This window comes from Mobula hypostoma, chromosome 14, assembly GCF_963921235.1.
Source record: "Mobula hypostoma chromosome 14, sMobHyp1.1, whole genome shotgun sequence".
NCBI classification, from domain to species: Eukaryota; Metazoa; Chordata; class Chondrichthyes; order Myliobatiformes; family Myliobatidae; genus Mobula; species Mobula hypostoma.
The window spans coordinates 80,339,386-80,361,530 of NC_086110.1; the positions used below are offsets into that span (position 1 = coordinate 80,339,386).

Consider the following 22,145-nt stretch of genomic DNA (forward strand, 5'->3'; position numbering starts at 1 on the left):
ACGCTTGTGTTTCACCGTCTCCCTGTCACGCTGCTGTTTCCCCGTCTCTCGGTCACGCTGCTTTTCCACCGTCTCCCTGTCACGCTGCTTTTTCACCGTCTCCCTGTCACGCTGCTTTTTCACCGTCTCCCTGTCACGCTGATTTTTCACCACCGTCTCCCTGTCACGCTGCTCTTTCACCGTCTCCGTGTCACGCTGCTTTTTCACCGTCTCCCTGTCACGCTGCTTTTTCACCACCGTCACCCTGTCACGCTTGTGTTTCACCGTCTCCCTGTCACGCTGCTTTTTCACCGTCACCCTGTCACGCTGCTCTTTCACAGTCTCTCTGTAACGCTGCATTTCCACCGTCTCCCTGTCACGCTGCATTTCCACCGTCTCTCCGTCACGCTGCTTTTTCACAGTCTCTCTGTCACGCTGCATTTCCACCGTCCCCGTCACGCTGTATATCCACCGTCTCTCCCTGTCACGCTGCTTTTTCACAGTCTCTCTGTAACGCTGCATTTCCACCGTCTCCCTGTCACGCTGCCTTTCCACCGTCTCCCTATCACGCTGATTTTTCACCGTCTCCCTGTCACGCTGCTTTTTCACCGTCTCCGTCACGCTGCTTTTTCACCACCATCACCCTGTCACGCTTGTGTTTCACCGTCTCCCTGTCACGCTGCATTTTCACCGTCACCCTGTCATGCTGCATTTCCACCGTCTCCGTCACGCTGCATTTCCACCGTCTCTCCCTGTCACGCTGCTTTTTCACAGACTCTCTGTAACGCTGCATTTCCACCGTCTCCCTGTCACGCTGCATTTACACCGTCTCTCCCTGTCACGCTGCTTTTTCACAGTCTCTCTGTCACGCTGCATTTCCACCGTCTCCGTCACGCTGTATTTCCACCGTCTCTCCCTGTCACGCTGCTTTTTCAGTCTCTCTGTAACGCTGCATTTCCACCGTCTCCCTGTCACGATGCTTTTTCACAGTCTCCCTGTCACGCTGCTTTTTCACCACCGTCACCCTGTCACGCTTGTGTTTCACCGTCTCCCTGTCACGCTGCTTTTTCACCGTCACCCTGTCACGCTGCATTTCCACCGTCTCCGTCACGCTGCATTTCCACCGTCTCTCCCTGTCACGCTGCTTTTTCACCGTCTCCCTGTCACGCTGCATTTCCACCGTCTCCCTGTCACGCTGCTTTTCCACCGTCTCCCTGTTACGCTGCTTTTCCACCGTCTCCCTGTCACGCTGCTTTTTCACCGTCTCCCTGTCACGCTGCTTTTTCACCACCGTCTCCCTGTCACGCTGCTCTTTCACCGTCTCCCTGTCACGCTGCTTTTTCACCACCGTCACCCTGTCACGCTTGTGTTTCACCGTCTCCCTGTCACGCTGCTGTTTCCCCGTCTCTCGGTCACGCTGCTTTTCCACCGTCTCCCTGTCACGCTGCTTTTTCACCGTCTCCCTGTCACGCTGCTTTTTCACCGTCTCCCTGTCACGCTGATTTTTCACCACCGTCTCCCTGTCACGCTGCTCTTTCACCGTCTCCCTGTCACGCTGCTCTTTCACCGTCTCCCTGTCACGCTGCTTTTTCACCGTCTCCCTGTCACGCTGCTTTTTCACCACCGTCACCCTGTCACGCTTGTGTTTCACCGTCTCCCTGTCACGCTGCTTTTTCACCGTCACCCTGTCACGCTGCTCTTTCACAGTCTCTCTGTAACGCTGCATTTCCACCGTCTCCCTGTCACGCTGCTTTTCCACCGTCTCCCTGTCACGCTGCTTTTCCACCGTCTCCCTGTCACGCTGCTTTTTCACCGTCTCCCTGTCACGCTGCTCTTTCACCGTCACCCTGTCACGCTGCATTTTCACCGTCTCCCTGTCACGCTGCTTTTCCACCGTCTCCCTGTCACGCTGCTTTTTCACCGTCTCCCTGTCACGCTGCTGTTTCACCGTCTCCCTGTCATGCTGCTCTTTCACCGTCACCCTGTCACGCTGCATTTTCACCGTCTCCCTGTCACGCTGCTTTTCCACCGTCTCCCTGTCACGCTGCTTTTCCACCGTCTCCCTGTCACGCTGCTGTTTCACCGTCTCCCTGTTATGCTGCTCTTTCACCGTCTCCCTGTCACGCTGCTTTTTCACCACCGTCTCCCTGTCACGCTGCTTTTTCACCACCGTCTCCCTGTCACGCTGCTTTTTCACCGTCTCCCTGCCACGCTGCTTTTTCACCGTCTATCTGTCACGCTGCTCTTTCCCCGTCTCTCGGTCACGCTGCTTTTCCACCGTCTCCCTGTCACGCTGCTTTTTCACCGTCTCCCTGTCACGCTGCTTTTTCACCACCGTCTCCCTGTCACGCTGCTTTTCCACCGTCTCCCTGTCACGCTGCTCTTTCACCATCTCCGTGTCACGCTGCTTTTTCACCGTCTCCCTGTCACGCTGCTTTTTCACCACCGTCACCCTGTCACGCTGCATTTCCACCGTCTCCGTCACGCTGCATTTCCACCGTCTCTCCCTGTCACGCTGCTTTTTCACAGTCTCTCTGTCACGCTGCATTTCCACCGTCTCCGTCACGCTGTATTTCCACCGTCTCCCTATCACGCTGATTTTTCACCGTCTCCCTGTCACGCTGCTTTTTCACCATCTCCCTGTCACGCTGCTTTTTCACCACCGTCACCCTGTCACGGTTGTGTTTCACCGTCTCCCTGTCACGCTGCTTTTTCACCGTCACCCTGTCACGCTGCATTTCCACCGTCTCCGTCACGCTCCATTTCCACTGTCTCTCCCTGTCACGCTGCTTTTTCACCGTCTCTCTGTAACGCTGCATTTCCAACGTCTCCCTGTCACGCTGCTTTTCCACCGTCTCCCTGTCACGCTGCTTTTCCACCGTCTCCCTGTCACGCTGCTTTTTCACCGTCTCCCTGTCACGCTGCTTTTCCGTCTCCCTGTCACGCTGCATATTCACCGTCTCCCTGTCACGCTGCTCTTTCACCGTCACCCTGTCATGCTGCATTTTCACCGTCTCCCTGTCATGCTGCTTTTTCACCGTCTCCCTGTCACGCTGCTTTTTCACCGTCTCCCTGTCACGCTGCTGTTTCACCGTCTCCCTGTCACGCTACTTTTTCACCACCGTCTCCCTGTCACGCTGCTTTTTCACCACTGTCTCCCTGTCACGCTGCTTTTCCACCGTCTCCCTGTCACGCTGCTCTTTCACCGTCTCCCTGTCACGCTGCATATTCACCGTCTCCCTGTCACGCTGCTCTTTCACCGTCTCCCTGTCACGCTGCTCTTTCACCGTCTCCCTGTCACGCTGCTTTTCCACCGTCTCTCTGTCACCGCTGCTTTTTCATCGTCTCCGTCACGCTGATTTTTCACCACCGTCTCCCTGTCACGCTGTGTTTTCACCACCGTCTGTCTGTCATGCTGCATTTTCACCACCGTCTCCCTGTCACGCTGCTTTTCCACCGTCTGTTACGCTGTGTTTTCACCGTCTCCCTGTCACGCTGCTTATTCACCATCTCCGTCACGCTGCTTATTCACCGTCTCTCTGTCATGCTGTTTTTCACCGTCACCCTGTCACACTGCATTTTCACCATCTCCGTCACGCTGCTCTTTCACCACCTCCCTGTCACGCTACTTTTTCACCATCTCCCTGTCACGCTGTGTTTTCACTACCATTTCCCTGTGACGCTGCTTTTGGGCACTGGCTGGTCGCTCCCAGGCCAGGCCTGACCCTGGTTGGGTTTCAATCTCCCCTCCCCTCGGCCACAACAGATTTCCCTGAGTCTGCCAAATAATCCTCCCACAGACAAGTAACAACCACCTTCTCTTCCCACTCGTTTGCCTCCCTGACCCTCTGACCTTCTCCTCATTAGCCAACTACAGTGTCTACATGTCGAAATTAATAGTTGAAGAACAGACTATTTCCCACTACCACCCCTTCTCACCGCAGACCACCACTGCTTTCCCGCCTCCTTCCCACCCTCCCAATCACCTGCACCACCTCTACCGCCCTCTTTTTGCCGCACCACCACCATCTGTCCTGCCCCCTCCCAACCCACTGTCTCCCCCACCCCAATATTCTGCCCCAGTCCCCCACCTAGCCAGCTGCTCACCTGTCCCGCAGGGATGTGTCCTGGCCACCACGCGATGGCTGGCTCCCGCATTCCCCCCTCAAAAGTCGTCTCTTTTCCACAGAGGAATGGACCATTGCTGCCCCCTGTAACACAGACCTCTCAGTAGATGCACGGTCCCCATTACAGACCCCTCAGTAGTTGCGTGGTCCCCATTACAGACCCCTCAGTAGTTGCGCGGTCCTCATTACAGACCTCTTAGTAGTTGTGCGGTCCCCATTACAGACTCCTCAGTAGTTGCGTGGTCCCCATTACAGACCCCTCAGTACTTGCGCGGTCCCCATTATCGTCCCCTCTGTAGTTGCGCGGTCCCTATTACAGACCCCTCAGTAGATGTGCGATCCCCATTACAGACCCCTCAGTATTTGCACGGTCCCCATTACAGACCCCTCTGTGTTTGCGCGGTCCCCATTACAGACCCCTCAGTAGTCGCGCCACCTGCGCCCCCACATCGGCGCGGCACCCCTCCGTTACGGGCCCCCCTCCCCCATGTCACTGGCTTTCCCTTTCCAGCCTCGCGGCTATCACCTCTCTCCCTCCCTACCAACACTGCTTGTTGCCTATCCCCACCCTCTCCCGCATTGTTCTGACTGTGAATTTGTTATAAATACTGGGGGTGATGAAGAGGAGGTCTTTTCTCAGCGTGCTAGTGGACAGTGGATAACGGATAACTCCCCGACTCAATCTAATTCAGGGATTGAAGAAATGCCGAGGAGTGCGTGTGGAGAACAGGAGGAATCCCAGGACTGATGGGCAAAGGAATCAGACTCTCCAACGGGAAACATTTCATACACTTTCAGACCAGGAGGGAACAGGGAATGGGGACAAGTGGAGAGGTCAGTCACAGTGGGTGTTGTGGGGGGCGAGTCTTGATGTCCCACACTGTCTGCCGGCCAGCTGATGGGAGAAGGGGACCAGCAGGGTGGAACGGGCACAGGTGGGGAGGGAAGAGGAGGGGCGAAAACATACGGAGAAGGGCAGGGAGGGGAGTCTCTCTGACATCCCACACTAGTTGCTGCTGACCAGCTGATGGGAGAACAGGGAAGGACAGAAGGGGAGGGGTGGGGAGAAGCAGGGAGTGAAGTCTCTGAAATCCCACACGAGCTACTGCTGACCAGCTGATGGGAGAAGGGCTGGAGAGGGAACTGATGAGACGGGGAGGGGAGGGAACAGGTGAGGAGGGGAGGGGAGGGAACAGATGAGAAGGGGAGGGGAGGGGAGGGAACAGATGAGAAGGGGAGGGGAGGAAACAGGTGAAAAGGGGAGGGGAGGGGACAGATGAGAAGGGGAGGAGAGGGAACAGATGAGAAGGGGAGGGGAGGGGACAGATGAGAAGGGGAGGAGAGGGAACAGATCAGAAGGGGAGGGGAGGGGACAGATGGGAAGGGGAGGGGAGGGAACAGGTGAGAAGGGGAGGGGAGGGAACAGATGAGAAGGGGAGGGGAGGGAACAGGTGAGAAAGGGAGGGGAGGGATCAGATGAGGAGGGGAGGGGAGGGAACTGGTGAGACGGGGAGGGGAGGGAACAGGTGAGGAGGGGAGGGAACAGATGAGAAGGGGAGGGGAGGAAACAGGTGAAAAGGGGAGGGGTGGGGACAGATGAGAAGGGGAGGAGAGGGAACAGATCAGAAGAGGAGGGGAGGGGACAGATGGGGAGGAGAGGGAACAGGTGCTAAGGGGAGGGGAGGGAAGGGAATAGGTGGGGAGGGGAGGGAACAGGTGAGAAGGGGAGGGGAGGGAACAGGTGAGGAGGGGAGGGGAGGGAACAGATGGGGAGGGGAGGGAACTGGTGAGAAGGGGAGGGGAGGGAACAGGTGAGAAGGGGAGGGAACAGATGAGGAGGGGAGGGGAGGGAACTGGTGAGAAGGGGAGGGGAGGGAACAGGTGAGGAGGGGAGGGAACAGATGAGAAGGGGAGGGGAGGAAACAGGTGAAAAGGGGAGGGTGGGGACAGATGAGAAGGGGAGGAGAGGGAACAGATCAGAAGGGGAGGGGAGGGGACAGATGGGGAGGAGAGGGAACAGGTGCTAAGGGGAGGGGAGGGAAGGGAATAGGTGAGAAGGGGAGGGGAGGGAACAGGTGGGGAGGGGAGGGAACAGGTGAGGAGGGGAGGGGAGGGAACAGGTGAAAAGGGGAGGGGAGGGAACAGATGATAAGGGGAGGAGGGAACAGTTGAGGGGAGGAGAGGGAACATGTGAAAAGGGGAGGGGAGGGGTGGGAACAGATGAGAAGGGGAGGGGAAGGAACAGGTGTGGAGGGGAGAGGATGGGACAGGTGAGAAGGGGAGAGGAGGGAACAGGTGAGGAGGGGAGGGAACAGATGAGAAGGGGAGGGGTGGGAACAGATGATAAGGGGAGGAGGGAACAGGTGAGGGGAGAAAAGGGAACACGTGAAATGGGGGAGGGGAGGGGAGGGAACAGGTGAGGAGGGGAGGGAACAGATGAAAAAGGGGAGTGGAGGGAACAGGTGGGGAGGGAACAGGTGAGGAGGGGAGGGGAGGGAACAGGTGAGGAGGCGAGGAGAGGGAACAGGTGAGAAAGGGAGGGGAGGAAACAGTTGAGGAGGGGAGGGGAGGGAACAGGTGAGGAGGGGAGGGGAGGGAACGGATGATAAGGGGAGGAGGGAACAGGTGAGGGGAGGAGAGGGAACATGTGAAAAGGGGAGGGGAGGGGTGGGAACAGATGAAAAGGGGAGGGGAGGGAACAGGTTTGGAGGGGAGGGGATGGAACAGGTGAGAAGGGGAGTGGAGGGAACAGGTGAGAAGGGGAGGGGAGGGGACAGATGAGAAGGGGAGGGGAGGGGACAGATGAGAAGGGGAGGGGAGGGAACAGATCAGAAGGGGAGGGGAGGGGACAGATGGGGAGGAGAGAGAACAGGTGCTGAGGGGAGGGAAGGGAACAGATGAGAAGGGGAGGGGAGGGAACAGGTGATAAGGGGAGGGGAGGGGACAGATGAGAAGTGGAGGGGAGGGGACAGATGGGGAGGAGAGGGGAGGGAACAGATGAGAAGGGGAGGGGAGGGAACAGGTGATAAGGGGAGGGAACAGATGAGGAGGGGAGGGAACAGATGAGAAGGGGAGGAGAGGGAACAGGTGAGAAGGGGAGGGGAGGGAACAGGTGAGAAGGGGAGGGGAGGGGAAGGGACAGATGAGAAGGGGAGGGGAGGGAACAGATGAGAAGGGGATGAGAGGGAACAGGTGAGAAGGGGAGGGGAGGGAACAGGTGATAAGGGGAGGGGAGGGAACAGATGAGAAGGGGATGAGAGGGAACAGGTGAGAAGGGGAGGGGAGGGAACAGATGAGGGGTGGAGAGGGAACAGATGGGGAGGGGAGGGGACAGATGAGAAGGGGAGGGGAGGGGACAGATCAGAAGGGGAGGGGAGGGGACAGATGGGGAGGAGAGAGAACATGTGCTGAGGGGAGGGAAGGGAACAGGTGATAAGGGGAGGGGAGGGAACAGGTGATAAGGGGAGGGGAGGGAACAGATCAGAAGGGGAGGAGAGGGAACAGGTGAGAAGGGGAGGGGAGGGGAGGGGAAGGGAGCCTCTCTCTGCTATATCACACTGGCTGCTGCCGACCAGCGAACACACCTTGGTTGGGGGCAGAGACGAGAGCAGCCCCGTTGTCCGATGTGAAGAATACAAAGGTATTGTTTGCGACTCCCTGTGTGTACAGCTCCTGCAGAAGTTTCCCGATGCTGTCATCAATCTCACGCACTGCATCACCATACCTGATCAAGTCCATGCACAGCGTTAGGTACAATGTCTACATATGGCCACACTCCCACCTCACCCACCGAGCCTACAAGCCCAGCACTAAACCAACAACCCTTACGTGCTGGCAGCCACCCCTCCCTACGTGTTTCCGGGTGCCTGGCCTCCCTGCATCATAGATTTTACAGCACAGAAACAGGCTATTCGGACCATCTCCTCCATACTGACTGAGATGTTTACCTTCACCAAACCCACTTGCCTGCATTAGGTAGTGTTCCTCTCTGCCTTTTCAATCCAAACACTTGTCCGAGTGCGTCTGGCCACAGAGAAACACCGTGTGGGGACCAACCCCTTGGCATGTCTGAGTGTATCTGGCCACAGGGAAACACCGTGTGGGGACAGGACCCTCGGCATGGGGACAACTCCCAGTTCAAACCAACCATCAATCACCCACTCAAATCAATCCTACATTAGACTCACTTACGCAGCCTCAAAACCACAGATTTGATTATATGTGACGGTGATAATAAACCGGATCTGAGATTGGAGGGCATGTGTTAGAACGAGAGGCTGGACAAACCTGGGTTGTTTTCTCTGCAGCAGCAGAGGCTGAGGGGAGATCTGATAATTTTATAAGATTTTGAGAGGCATAGATAGAGTAAACAGACATTATCTTTTTTCCCCCAGAGAGGCTTTGAGGAAAGAGAAGCAGAATAAACGGTGTAAAGATAGTAAGGTAGAAGGGCTGAAATGTGTGTACCTCAATGCAAGAAGCATCAGGAACAAAGGTGATGAACTGAGAGCTTGGATACATACATGGAATTATGATGTAGTGGCCATTACAGAGACCTGGCTGGCACCAGGGCAGGAATGGATTCTCAATATTCCTGGATTTCAGTGCTTTAAAAGGGATAGAGAGGGCAGAAAAACAGGAGGAGGGGTGCATTACTGGTCAGGGATACTATTACAGCTACAGAAAGGGTGGATAATGTAGCAGGACCCTCTTTTGAGTCAGTATGGGTGGAAGTCAGGAACAGGAAGGGAGCAGTTACTCTATTGGGAGTATTCTATAGGCCCCCTGGTAGCAGCAGAGATACAGAGCAGCAGATTGGGAGGCTGATTTTGGAAGGGTGCAAAAATAACGAGGTTGTTATCATGGGTGACTTTAACTTCCCTAATACTGATTGGCACCTGATTAGTTCCAAGGGTTTTGATGAGGCAGAATTTGTTAAGTGTGTCCAGGATGGATTCCTGTCACAGTATGTGGACAGGCTGACCAGGGGAAATGCCATACTAGATCTAGTACTAGGTAATGAACCGTCAGGTCACAGATTTCTCAGTGGGTGAGCATCTGGGGGACAGTGACCACCGCTCCCTGGCCTTTAGCATTATCATGGAAAAGGATAGAATCAGAGAGGACAGGAAAATTTTTAATTGGGGAAGGGCAAATTATGAGGCTATAAGGCTAGAACTTGCGGGTGTGAATTGGGATGATGTTTTTGCAGGGAAATGTACTATGGACATGTGGTCGATGTTTAGAGATCTCTTGCAGGATGTTAGGGATAAATTTGTCCCAGTGAGGAAGATAAAGAATGGTAGGATGAAGGAACCATGGGTGACAAGTGAGGTGGAGAATCTAGTCAGGAGGAAGAAGGCAGCATACATGAGGTTTAGGAAGCAAGGATCAGATGGGTCTATTGAGGAATACAGGGTAACAAGAAAGAAGCTTAAGGAGGGGCAGAGGAGAGCAAGAAGGGGGCATGAGAAGGCCTTGGCGAGTAGGGTAAAGGAAAACCCCAAGGCATTCTTCAATTATGTGGAAAAACAGAAGGATGACAGGAGTGAAGGTAGGACCGATTAGAGATAAAGGTGGGAAGATGTGCCTGGAGGCTGTGGAAGTGAGCGAGGTCCTCAATGAGTACTTCTCTTTGGTATTCACCAATGAGAGGGAACTTGATGATGGTGAGGACAATATGAGTGAGGTTGATGTTCTGGAGCATGTTGATATTAAAGGAGAGGAGGTGTTCGAGTTGTTAAAATACATTAGGACGGATAAGTCCCCGGGGCCTGACGTAATATTCCCCAGGCAACTCCACGAGGTGAGGGAAGAGTTGCTGAGCCTCTGGCTAGGATCTTTATGTCCTCATTGTCCACGGGAATGGTACCGGAGGATTGGAGGGAGGCGAATGTTGTCCCTTTGTTCAAAAAAAGTAGTAGGGATAGTCCGGGTAATTATAGACCAGCGAGCCTTACGTCAGTGGTGGGAAAGCTGTTGGAAAAGATTCTTAGAGATAGGATCTACGGGCATTTAGAGAATCATGGTCTGATCAGGGACAGTCAGCATGGCTTTGTGAAGGGCAGATCGTGTCTAACAAGCCTGATAGAGTTCTTTGAGGAGGTGACCAGGCATGTAGATGAGGGTAGTGCAGTGGATGTGATCTATATGGATTTTAGTAAGGCATTTGACAAGGTTCCACACAGTAGGCTTATTCAGAAATTAGAAGGCATGGGATCCAGGGAAGTTTGGCCAGGTGGATTCAGAATTGGCTTGCCTGCAGAAGGCAGAGGGTGGTGGTGGAGGGAGTACATTCAGTTTGGAGGATTGTGACTAGTGGTGTCCCACAAGGATCTGTTCTGGGACCTCTACCTTTCGTGATTTTTATTAACCACCTGGATGTGGGGGTAGAAGGGTGGGTTGGTAAGTTTGCAGACGACACAAAGGTTGGTGGTGTTGTAGATAGTGCAGAGGATTGTCGAAGATTGCAGATAGACATTGATGGGATGCAGAAGTGGGCTGAGAAATGGCAGATGGAGTTCAACCCGGAGAAGTGTAAGGTGGTACACTTTGGAAGGACAAACTCCAAGGCAGAGTACAAAGTAAATGGCAGGATACTTGATAGTGTGGAGGAGCAGAGGGATCTGGGGGTACATGTCCACAGATCCCTGAAAGTTGCCTCACAGGTATGTAGGGTAGTTAAGAAAGCTTATGGGGTGTTAGCTTTCATAAGTCGAGGGACAGAGTTTAAGAGTTGCGAGGTAATGATGCAGCTCTATAAAACTCTGGTTCGGCCACACTTGGAGTACCGTGTCCAGTTCTGGTTGCCTCACTATAGGAAGGATGTGAAAGCATTGGAAAGGGTACAGAAGGGATTTGCTAGGGTGCTGCCTGGTTTAGAGAGTATGGATTATGATCAGAGATTAAGGGAGCTAAAGCTTTACTCTTTGGAGAGAAGGAGAATGAGAGGAGACATGATAGAGGTATACAAGATATTAAGAGGAATAGATTAAGAGTGGATAGCCAGCTCCTCTTCCCCAGGGCACCACTGCTCAATACAAGAGGACATGGCTTTAAGGTAAGGGGTGGGAAGTTCAAGGGGGATATTGGAGGAAGATTTTTTACTCAGAGAGTGGTTGGTGCGTGGAATGCACTGCCTGAGTCAGTGGTGGAAGCAGATACACTAGTGAAATTTAAGAGACTATTAGACAGGTAGGTTTTGAGGGTCGGCACAACAATGTGGGCCGAAGGGCCTGTAGTGTGCGGTACTATTCTATGTTCTATGAAATATCTAATACCAGAGACCATGCATTTAAGGTGAGAGGGAGGATTTTTAAGGAGATCTGAGAGGCATTTATTTTAACACAGAGTAGTGAGTGCGGTGGGGGTCGAGGCAAAACATTAGAGACTTTTAGATACACACATTAACATGAGCAAAATGGAAGGGTATGGACATTGTGTAGACAGAAAAGATTAATACAGTTAGCAATTTGAAACATTGAAAACCTACAGCACAATACAGGCCCTTCGGCCCACAAAGCTGTGCCGAACATGTCCTTACCTGAGAAATTACCTAGGGTTGCCCTTAGCCCTCTATTTTTCTAAGCTCCATATATCTGTCCAGGAGTCTCTTAAAAGACCCTATCGTTTCCGCCTCCATCACCATCGCTGGCAGCCCATTCCACACACTCACCACTCTCTGCGTAAAAAACTTACCCCTGACATCTTCTCCGTACCTACTCCCCAGCACCTTAAACCTGTGTCCTCTTGTGTCAACCATTTCAGCCCTGGGAAAAAGCCTCTGACTATCCACACCATCAGCGCCTCTCATCATCTTATACACCTCTATCAGGTCACCTCTCACCCTCTGTTGTTCCAAGGAGAAAAGGCCGAGTTCACTCAACCTATTCTCATAAGGCATGCTCCCCAATCCAGGCAACATCCTTGTAAATCTCCTCTGCACCCTTTCTATGGTTTCCACATCCTTCCTGTAGTGAGGTGACCAGAACTGAGCGCAGTACTCCAAGTGGGGTCTGACCAGGGTCCTATATAGCTGTAACATTACCTCTCGGCTCTTAAACTCAATCCCACGATTGATGAAGGCCAATACACCGTACGCCTTCTTAATCACAGAGTCACCCTGCGCAGCTGCTTTGAGTGTCCTATGGACTCAGACCTGATCCTCCACACTGCCAAGACTCTTACCATTAATACTATATTCTGTCATCATACTTGCCCTACGAAAATGAACCACCTCACACTTACCTGGATGGTCCTCCATCAGCCACTTTGATGACTAAGTTAACTGGTTCAGCACAACACTGTCGCCTGAAGAACCTGTCCCTGTCCCAGTGCTGCACTGGCCTACCTTCTGTTTTCGATGTTTGTGATAGTCAAGCTGATTTGGATACTTACAAGCCTCTCTCACTCGTTCCCAGATACGCCTTCGATGCATAGACAGGAGCGTGGGTGGCATCAGCAGCCCAGTAGAGGAAGAAATGCTTGCGTTGTGCAACTTGTCTCCGGATAAACTCAATCCCCTCCTGCAGCCGAACATCATCAGAGAATGATACATCAGCCATGCTGGAACGGGAGAGCAGACTCAATGTGCTGAATGCCTAATTCTGCTCCAATGTCTTGCGGTCGAAACTTGATCAGCTCAGACCCGGCCTCGTGTTCTGCCTCTGGTCTGGGACTGAAACGTGCTGAGCCGGACTCAGCAGTACCGGAGGCACTAGACTCGCGTCACGAACTCCAAGAACAACTTCTAAACTGGAAAGACGGAACGCGGGTTGGGGCGCAACAGAACACATGAGAGGGAAGTTTGATGTCACGAGAGAGTGTGATGGAACTCAGATCAGGAGTGTGATGTCATGGAGCGGGGCAGGGGGCATGTTGGAGTGATTCAGAGCAGAGAGGGTATTACTACAGATGACATGGGTTCTGGGTTGACAGTGAGCTCTGACATTACCTGCAGGTAGATCTGGGTGAGGTTGGACTCCCCAGTTGCTCGGTCAATCTGGAACTCTTCATAGTATCTGTGGTACGAAGACAACAAACCATGTCTGTCACAAGCCGAACCCACCGGTATCCGCCCCCAGACTCACCACACTGAAACCCCTCACACTGAATACCACCAGTACCTACCGCACCAACCCCTTCACACAGAACACCCCCAGAACATCCCCCTCAAACCCATCACACTGAACACCAGCTGTAACTCCCTTCAAACCCATCACACTGAACACCAGCTGTAACTCCCCTCAAACCCAGCACACTGAACACCAGCTGTAACTCCCCTCAAACCCATCACACTGAACACCAGCTGTAACTCCCCTCAAACCCAGCACACTGAACACCAGCTGTAACTCCCCTCAAACCCATCACACTGAACACCAGCTGTAACTCCCCTCAAACCCATCACACTGAACACCAGCTGTAACTCCCCTCAAACCCATCACACTGAACACCAGCTGTAACTCCCCTCAAACCCATCACACTGAACACCAGCTGTAACTCCCCTCAAACCCATCACACTGAACACCAGCTGTAACTCCCCTCAAACCCATCACACTGAACACCACTGGCGAAGCCTTGGACCTCTTGGTGAAGGGGTTTGCAGTGCACTACTGGGTATTCTGAGCCTTGAGTGCTCACTCTCACTGAGCCACAGTCACAGTGATTCCATCGTTAATGAGAACTGTGCATGTTTCCTTGCACCCTGGTCAAAAGTACCCGCAGTCTCAGTTCAGCCGCACATTACCTCCCCAGCATCTCGGAATTGTTGTAGACAGGAATGTTGGGTCTATCCTTGTTGTTGTACGGCCCAAAGTGGCAGTTCGGTGCTCCAAACCATTCATCAAAGCCGTGCCTGAGGGGATGGAACCGGGCACGATGCCCCAGGTGCCTGGGGAGATAGGAAAGCAAGTCCACACAAGGTAGATTATAACACTCATGAAACTTAACCAAGTTCAAAGGAGATGTGAGGGGCAAGTCTTCTGTTACGCAGAGTGGTGGTGGAGGCAGATATTTTACAGACTTTGAAGAGACGTTTAGATGACACATGAACATGAGGAAAATGGAAGGATGTGGACATTGTGTAGGCAGAGGGGATTAGATTAGTTGGGATTTGATAACTAATTTATCTGGTTCAGCACAACACTGCGGTCTGAATGGCCTGTCCCAGAGCTGTACTCTGATATGTTCTCTGTAACAGACCTCATATCCTATCAGTTCTGGCCATGACAGTGCAGTGGGCAAGATGCATGAACTCCATTACTAGCAGCAAAATCTTTTAGAACAGGGGTCGGCAACGTTTTTGCCTCTGTGGGCCGGATTGCATATTGATGAGCGGATGGTGGGCCAGATAAATGCCATGAAAAACTTGAAATATGGGAATTATCCATTTAGAACATAGAACATAGAATAGTACAGCACATTATAGGCCCTTCGGCCCACAATGTTGTGCTGACCCTCAAACCCTGCCTTCCATATAACCCCCACCTTAAATTTCTCCATATACCTGTCTAGTAGTCTCTCAAACTTCACAAGTGTATCTGCCTCCACCACTGACTCAGGCAGTGCATTCCACGCACCAACCACTCTCTGAGTAAAAAAACCTTCCTCTAATATCCCCCTTGAACTTCCCACCCCTTACCTTAAAGCCATGTCCTCTTGTATTGAGTAGTGGTGCCCTGGGGAAGAGGCGCTGGCTATCCACTCTATCTATTCCTCTTATTATCTTTTACACCTCATGTCATGTCTCCTCTCATCCTCCTCCTCTCCAAAGAGTAAAGCCCTAGCTCCCTTAATCTCTGATCATAATGCATACTCTCTAAACCAGGCAGCATCCTAGTAAATCTCCTCTGTACCCTTTCCAATGCTTCCACAGCCTTCCTATGGTGAGGTGACCAGAACTGGACACAATACTCCAAGTGTGCCTAACCAGAGTTTTATAGAGCTGCATCATTACATCACGACTCTTAAACTCTATCCCTCGACTTATGAAAGCTAACACCCCATAAGCTTTCTTAACTACCCTATCCACCTGTGAGGCAACTTTCAGGGATCTGTGGACATGTACCCCCAGATCTCTCTGCTCCTCCACACTACCACGTATCCTGCCTTTAAATACATCTAGTTATGTTTTGCCTCAAATTAATGAATAGCGCCTGCTAGAAAATCATTTGTGCTTAAGGCTGCTTCACTATCTACTTCTCAGCTCCACAAATACCAGTCCAGGTCGGACCAGCTCCAAGGGTGGATTATGTCAGCTGCTGCATGGAGAACAGATGGCGGCATCTGTGGTTCTTCATGAAAGGCAAAGCACCCTGGAGTGGGTGGGATGAAGAGTGAGCATATCTGTGCAGAGATGGGGGAGTTGGGGCTGTTTCCCAGGGACAGAGAGCAAGAGGGAGACTTCACAGATGTGTAGTGTTTAAAATGTACAAGGCATTTGGACTGGAATATGGAGTGAAAAGATTTTAGGGATATAGGACAATCACAGACAATAGGATTAGCTCATGGATGCATTAATTTGAAGGGCATGTTTCTTATTGTCATAGTCATAGTCATACTTTACTGATCCCAGGGGATATTAGTTTTCGTTACAGTTGCACCATAAATAGTAAATAGTAATAAAACCATAAATAGTTAAATAGTAATATGTAAATTATGCCAGTAAGTTATGAAATAAGTCCAGGACCAGCCTATTGGCTCAGGGTGTCTGACTCTCCAAGGGAGGAATTGTAAAGTTTGATGGCCACAGGCAGGAGTGACTTCCTATGACGCTCTGTGTTGCATCTTGGTGGAATGAGTCTCTGGCTGGATGTACTCCTGTGCCCAACCAGTACGTTATGCAGTGGATGGGAGACATTGTCCAAGATGGCATGTGGTACTCTAAGAAACCCTGTCATTATACTCTGTTCACATCAGACATATCTGTGAAGATTGAAGTTAACCTACCATTTCCCAACGATTTTGCTGGAATATCCTGCCTTTTTCAGGAGTTCTGGCAAGAGAATTTCTGAACCAGGGATTCCTCCCACGATTTCCTGTGGTGTGTATCCTGTGGAGACAGAGATTGTGGTGTCACTGTAAAGAGAAACGGGCTCTCTAAGAGTGAACACATTCACTTACTCAGCCCCAATCCTCTGATCTGTTCCCCCACTGTCATTAGGTGTGCCTTCACACTTTGACTTGCACACTTATTCCATAACCACAACTCCTGCTAACATAGGTCTCCAACAAAGCTGAACATTCCACAAGAACATTCAAAGGTCAGCCACCGGAGGAGGTAACAGGTAGCCACCAAAGATCTTGGTCACAAGAGGTTTCAAGATAGATGGTGAGGAAAAGATCTCTGTTTATTATTAACACAAGATATAAGTGTGGTTGGCAAGGATCTCTGTGAGGGCAATGGTGAGGTGAAGGCTGGGGATTAAAGTTAGACCATAGAACACTACAGAAAAATACAGGCTATTCGGTCCATGTTATTGTGCTGACCTTTGAACTTACTCCAAAATCAATCTCGTTCTCCATTTTTATTGTATCTTTGTTCCTTTCTTAGAGTATCTTAAGTTTTCCTAGTGTATCTACCTCAACCACCACATCTGGCAGTGTGGGCAGCCACGTAACACTTTCTGTGTTAAAAACATTACCTCTGATACCCCTCTATGTGCAAACAGGAAGGAATACAGGAACAGGAAGGTTGGCATTCATTTCTAGAGGAATAGAGTATAGGAGCAGGGATGTGATGTTGAGGCTCTATAAGGCGCTGGTGAGACCTCACTTGGAGTACTGTGGGCAGTTTTGGTCTCCTTATTTAAGAAAGGATGTGCTGATGTTGGAGAGGGTACAGAGAAGATTCACTAGAATGATTCCGGGAATGAGACGGTTAACATATGAGGAACGTTTGTCCACTCTTGGACTGTATTCCTTGGAGTTTAGAAGAATGAGGGGAGACCTCATAGAAACATTTCGAATATTAAAAGGCATGGACAGAGTGGATGTGGCAAAGTTGTTTCCCATGATGGGGGAGTCTAGTATGAGAGGGCATGACTTAAGGATTGAAGGGTGCCCTTTCAGAACAGAAATGCGAAGAAATTTTTTTAGTCAGAGGGTGGTGAATCTATGGAATTTGTTGCCACGGGCAGCAGTGGAGGCCAAGTCATTGGGTGTATTTAAGGCAGAGATTGATAGGTATCTGAGTAGCCAGGGCATCAAAGGTTATGGTGAGAAGGCAGGGGAGTGGGACTAAATAGGAGAAAATGGATCAGCTCATGATAAAATGAAAGAGCAGACTCGATGGGCCGAATGGCCTACTTCTGCTCCTTTGTCTTATGGTCTTATGGTCTAATATACAAACAGGAGGAGGAGAAGATGACAACGCAACGCAGTGCGCAGCGGCCACTCCGGTGAATGATATCTGTTATCTGTCAAGTAGGAGGCCATGCACAATCCTGATTTGATGGAGATAGATGTGAGAGCACGGAGGAACATCTGGTGAAACTTCTGAAATGCCTTCTTCACTGCCGCTGCTACTGTGCGATCGAGAATCTCCGGAGGAGAAGGCCCCGAGTCCTCGGCTTTGCTTGTTGCTCAGCGGCCGGGGTAGGTCAAAGCGCTCGGCAGAAGATGGTGCTCGGGAAACTGTATCGGAGGGCTGGTCGGAGGCTCGAAGTTTTCGGGCGGACTCAGAGTCGGCTGTGGTCGGGTGCTTCCAATGCATCGGCAGTTATCAGCGCCTGGAGGTTTATGGCAGGGAGAGTTTCTCCCTTTTGCCGCCTGCTATTGGGACTATCGGGAGTCGAACGGAACTTTGAGACTTTTTTTTACTGTGCCCGTGGTCTGCTCTTTATCAAATTATGGTATTGCTTTGCACTGCTGTAACTATATGTTATAATTATGTGGTCTTGTCAGTGTTAGTCTTTGGTTTGTCCTGTTTTTTTGTGATATCACTCTGAAGGAACATTGTATCATTTCTTAATGCATGCACTTCTAAATGACAATAAACGAGGACTGAGTGTCCTCATAATCTAATCTAATTTGTTTACAGAGGATGCTGGAATTGAACTCTTCAACTTCGATGCCCTGAGCTCTAACAGTTTGGCACTAAACGCTATGCTACTGTAACACCCTTCTTATCAACTGAAACACATTTTTGTTGGACCTGGACTGGAACATCATGTTCTGGAGAGCAGTCTCCAGCATTTCAACTGTGTTTGTGTCAGGTTCCACACACACTAAATGCTGGAGGATCTCAGCTGGTCAGTCAGCATCTTTAGTTTGCTGCTAATTAACCAACCCTCTACCCCGGAAATGGTTACCTTCCATTCCTACTCCTGCTTGAAAACATTAAATGCTCCTCCACAGCTCTGATGAAAAGACAACAACCTACACCTCTGCAGATATGTCTCCTTGAATCCTAGGACTCAGGCCTCCAGATCCAGGGGAGTTGTCAATCTCAGGCCCTGTTATTTTGACCAGTTGGGGCTGCTTTGTAATGTATGCCCTCACTCCCATACCCCCTTAGTTACCTACCTGTCTCACACACTGTTATGTCTTCTGCCATTTCTGAACTCCACAGTGTCGGCTTTCACCAAAAAACCTTGCTTGTATGTCCATGTTCACACTTACCCCCTGTCTTCATATTTATTCCTGGTCTGCACTTCGTCACTTCCCACCTTCCTTTAGCCTGAACTTCACTCACCTTGTCACTGACAGAAGTCTCTCCCTCAATCTAACAGCATCTCTTACTGGCTGTAGACAACGTCACTTTCCCCTCTGTGCGAACACAGACCCATCTCAGCACTAACTCTCTGTCTCACATCCGCCATGCCCTGCTACTGGTTGTTTCATGGAGCACTTACCCCCTTACCTCGGCTGTCCTGTGCCCGGCTTCACCCCCACCCAGTGCTGACCGTTTTACAGATTAGTTAACACCATCACCACCAACCCTCACCCGGGGACTGTTTAACAGGTTAGTTAATACCATCACCACCAACCCTCACCCGGGGACTGTTTAACAGATTAGTTAATACCATCACCACCAAACCCCACCCGGTGACTGTTTAACAGGTTAGTTAATACCATCACCACCAAACCCCATGCCGGTGACTGTTTAACAGGTTAGTTAATACAATCACCACCAACCCTCACCCGGTGACTGTTTAACAGGTTAGTTAATACCATCACCACCAAACCCCACCCGGTGACCGTTTAACAGGTTAGTTAATACAATCACCACCAACCCTCACCCGGTGACTGTTTAACAGGTTAGTTAATACCATCACCACCAAACCCCACCCAGTGATCATTTAACAGATTAGTTAATACCAGCACCACCAACCCCCACCCGGTGACTGTTTAACAGATTAGTTAATACCATCACCACCAAACCCCACCCGGTGACCGTTTTACATATTAGTTAATACCATCACCACCAACCTCCACCCGGTGACCGTTTAACAGATTAGTTAATACCATCACCACCAACCTCCACCCGGTGACTGTTTAACAGGTTAGTTAATACCATCACCACCAAACCCCACCCGGTGACTGTTTTACAGATTAGTTAATACCATCACCACCAACCCCCACCCGGTGACCGTTTAACAGGTTAGTTAATACCATCACCACCAAACCCCACCCGGTGACCGTTTAACAGAATAGTTAATACCATCACCACCAACCCCCACCCGGTGACGGTTTAACAGATTAGTTAATACCATCACCACCAACCCTCACCCGGTGACCATTTAACAGGTTAGTTAATACCATTACCACCAACCCCCACCCGGTGACCGTTTAACAGATTAGTTAATAAAATCACCACCAACCCCCACCCGGTGACGGTTTAACAGGTTAGTCAATACCATCACCACCGACCTCCACCCGGTGACTGTTTAACAGGTTAGTTAATACCATCACCACCAAACCCCACCTGGTGACTGTTTTACATATTAGTTAATACCATCACCACCAACCTCCACCCGGTGACCGTTTAACAGATTAGTTAATACAATCACCACCAACCCCCACCTGGTGACTGTTTAACAGATTAGTTAATACCATCACCACCAACCTCCACCCAGTGACTGTTTAACAGTTTAGTTAATACCATCACCACCAACCCCCACCCGGTGACTGTTTAACAGGTAAGTTAATACCATCACCACCAAACCCCACCCGGTGACTGTTTTACATATTAGTTAATACCATCACCACCAACCTCCACCCGGTGACCGCTTAACAGATTAGTTAATACAATCACAACCAACCCCCACCCGGTGACTGTTTAACAGATTAGTTAATACCATCACCACCAAACCCCACCCGGTGACTGTTTTACAGATTAGTTAATACCATCACCACCAACCCCCACCCGGTGACCGTTAACAGATTAGTTAATACAATCACCACCAACCTCCACCCGGTGACTGGTTAACAGTTTAGTTAATACCATCATCACCAACCCCCACCTGGTGACTGTTTAACAGGTAAGTTAATACCATCACCACCAACCCTCACCCAGTGACTGTTTAACAGGTTAGTTAATACCATCACCACCAACCTCCACCCAGTGACCGTTTAACAGATTAGTTAATATCATCACCACCAACCCTCACCCGGTGACCGTTTAACAGATTAGTTAATAAAATCACCACCAACCCCCACCTGGTGACGGTTTAACAGGTTAGTTAATACCATCACCACCAACCTCCACCCAGTGACTGTTTAACAGTTTAGTTAATACCATCACCAACAACCCTCACCCGGTGACTGTTTAACAGGTTAGTTAATACCATCACCACCAACCTCCACACAGTGACCGTTTAACAGTTCATCACCAACAACCCTCACCCGGTGACTGTTTAACATATTAGTTAATACCATCACCACCAACCCTCACCCGGTGACTGTTTTACAGATTAGTTAATACAATCACCACCAACCCCCACCCGGTGACTGTTTAACAGATTAGTTAATACCATCACCACCAACCCTCACCCGGTGACTGTTTAATAGGTTAGTTAATACCATCACCACCAAACCCCACCCGGTGACTGTTTAACAGGTTAGTTAATACCATCACCACCAAACCCCATGCCGGTGACTGTTTAACAGATTAGTTAATACCATCACCACCCGGTGCTGACGGTTCTACAAAACACTTAGCCCCCTCCCTTACCCACCACCTGGAAGAAGCTGAGGACTTCCCTCACCATTGCGGGCGTGAGCGTTGGTTGTGTAGAAACCATTCCTGAGAGGAAGGCGGCCGGTCAGCAGTGCTGCGCGGGCTGCGGGGGAGGAAACTAATGTCATTACATACGTCAATACTCAGTGTACAACACTCAGAATGAGACTCGATGGACTGAATGGCCACATTCTACCCCTATGTTCAATCTGCAGCTGAGTACCATTCAAAATACCACTGCCAAACAGTCACTCTGTGCTGTCTCCCTCACACCCCATACCAGCACTCCCAAACACACTTTGCACTGTCTCCCTGACACGCTCCAATACCAACACTCCCCATGCCGTCACTCCCCACACCTCCACTCCCTGACACCTCAATACCATCACTCCCACACTGTCACTCCCAAACACATCTGCACAGTCGCTCCTCGACATACCACAATGCCCTCACTCCCCTCACTATCATTCCCAAACACACTCTACGCAGCCACTCCCTGCCACCTCAATACCATCACTCCCACACTGTCACTCCCAAACACACTCTGCACAGTCGTCCCCGATAGAACCCCGACTTCTATAACATAAAGGTTTGGGATGTTGTGGATGGTGTGGAGGGCTGTCAGAGGATATGATGCAAAACTGGACTGAGAAGTGGCAGATGGAGTTCAACCCAGATAAGTGTGAAGTGGTTCATTTTGGTAGGTCAAATATGATGGCAAAATATAATATTAATGGTAAGACTCTTGGCAGTGTGGAGGATCAGAGGGATCTTGGGGTCCGAGTCGTACAACGTAGAATAAATAGTACAGCACATTACAGGCCCTTTGGTCCACAATATTGTGCCGACCCTTAAACCCT

General features: G+C 50.8%; 1 protein-coding gene across 1 annotated transcript in view; it reads right to left on the reverse strand.

Moving 5' to 3' along the window:
• galns (galactosamine (N-acetyl)-6-sulfatase) overlaps positions 1 to 22,145 on the reverse strand; it is a 74,376-nt gene that overhangs the window by 38,130 nt on the left and 14,101 nt on the right. Inside the window, exons 3-9 of the mRNA XM_063067315.1 lie at positions 21,314 to 21,388; positions 16,053 to 16,155; positions 13,852 to 13,995; positions 13,060 to 13,126; positions 12,504 to 12,631; positions 7,691 to 7,830; positions 4,087 to 4,190 (exon numbers count right to left, since the gene is read on the reverse strand). Coding sequence (XP_062923385.1) covers positions 4,087 to 4,190; positions 7,691 to 7,830; positions 12,504 to 12,631; positions 13,060 to 13,126; positions 13,852 to 13,995; positions 16,053 to 16,155; positions 21,314 to 21,388 — 761 coding nt within the window. The remainder of the gene's footprint in view (positions 1 to 4,086; positions 4,191 to 7,690; positions 7,831 to 12,503; positions 12,632 to 13,059; positions 13,127 to 13,851; positions 13,996 to 16,052; positions 16,156 to 21,313; positions 21,389 to 22,145) is intronic.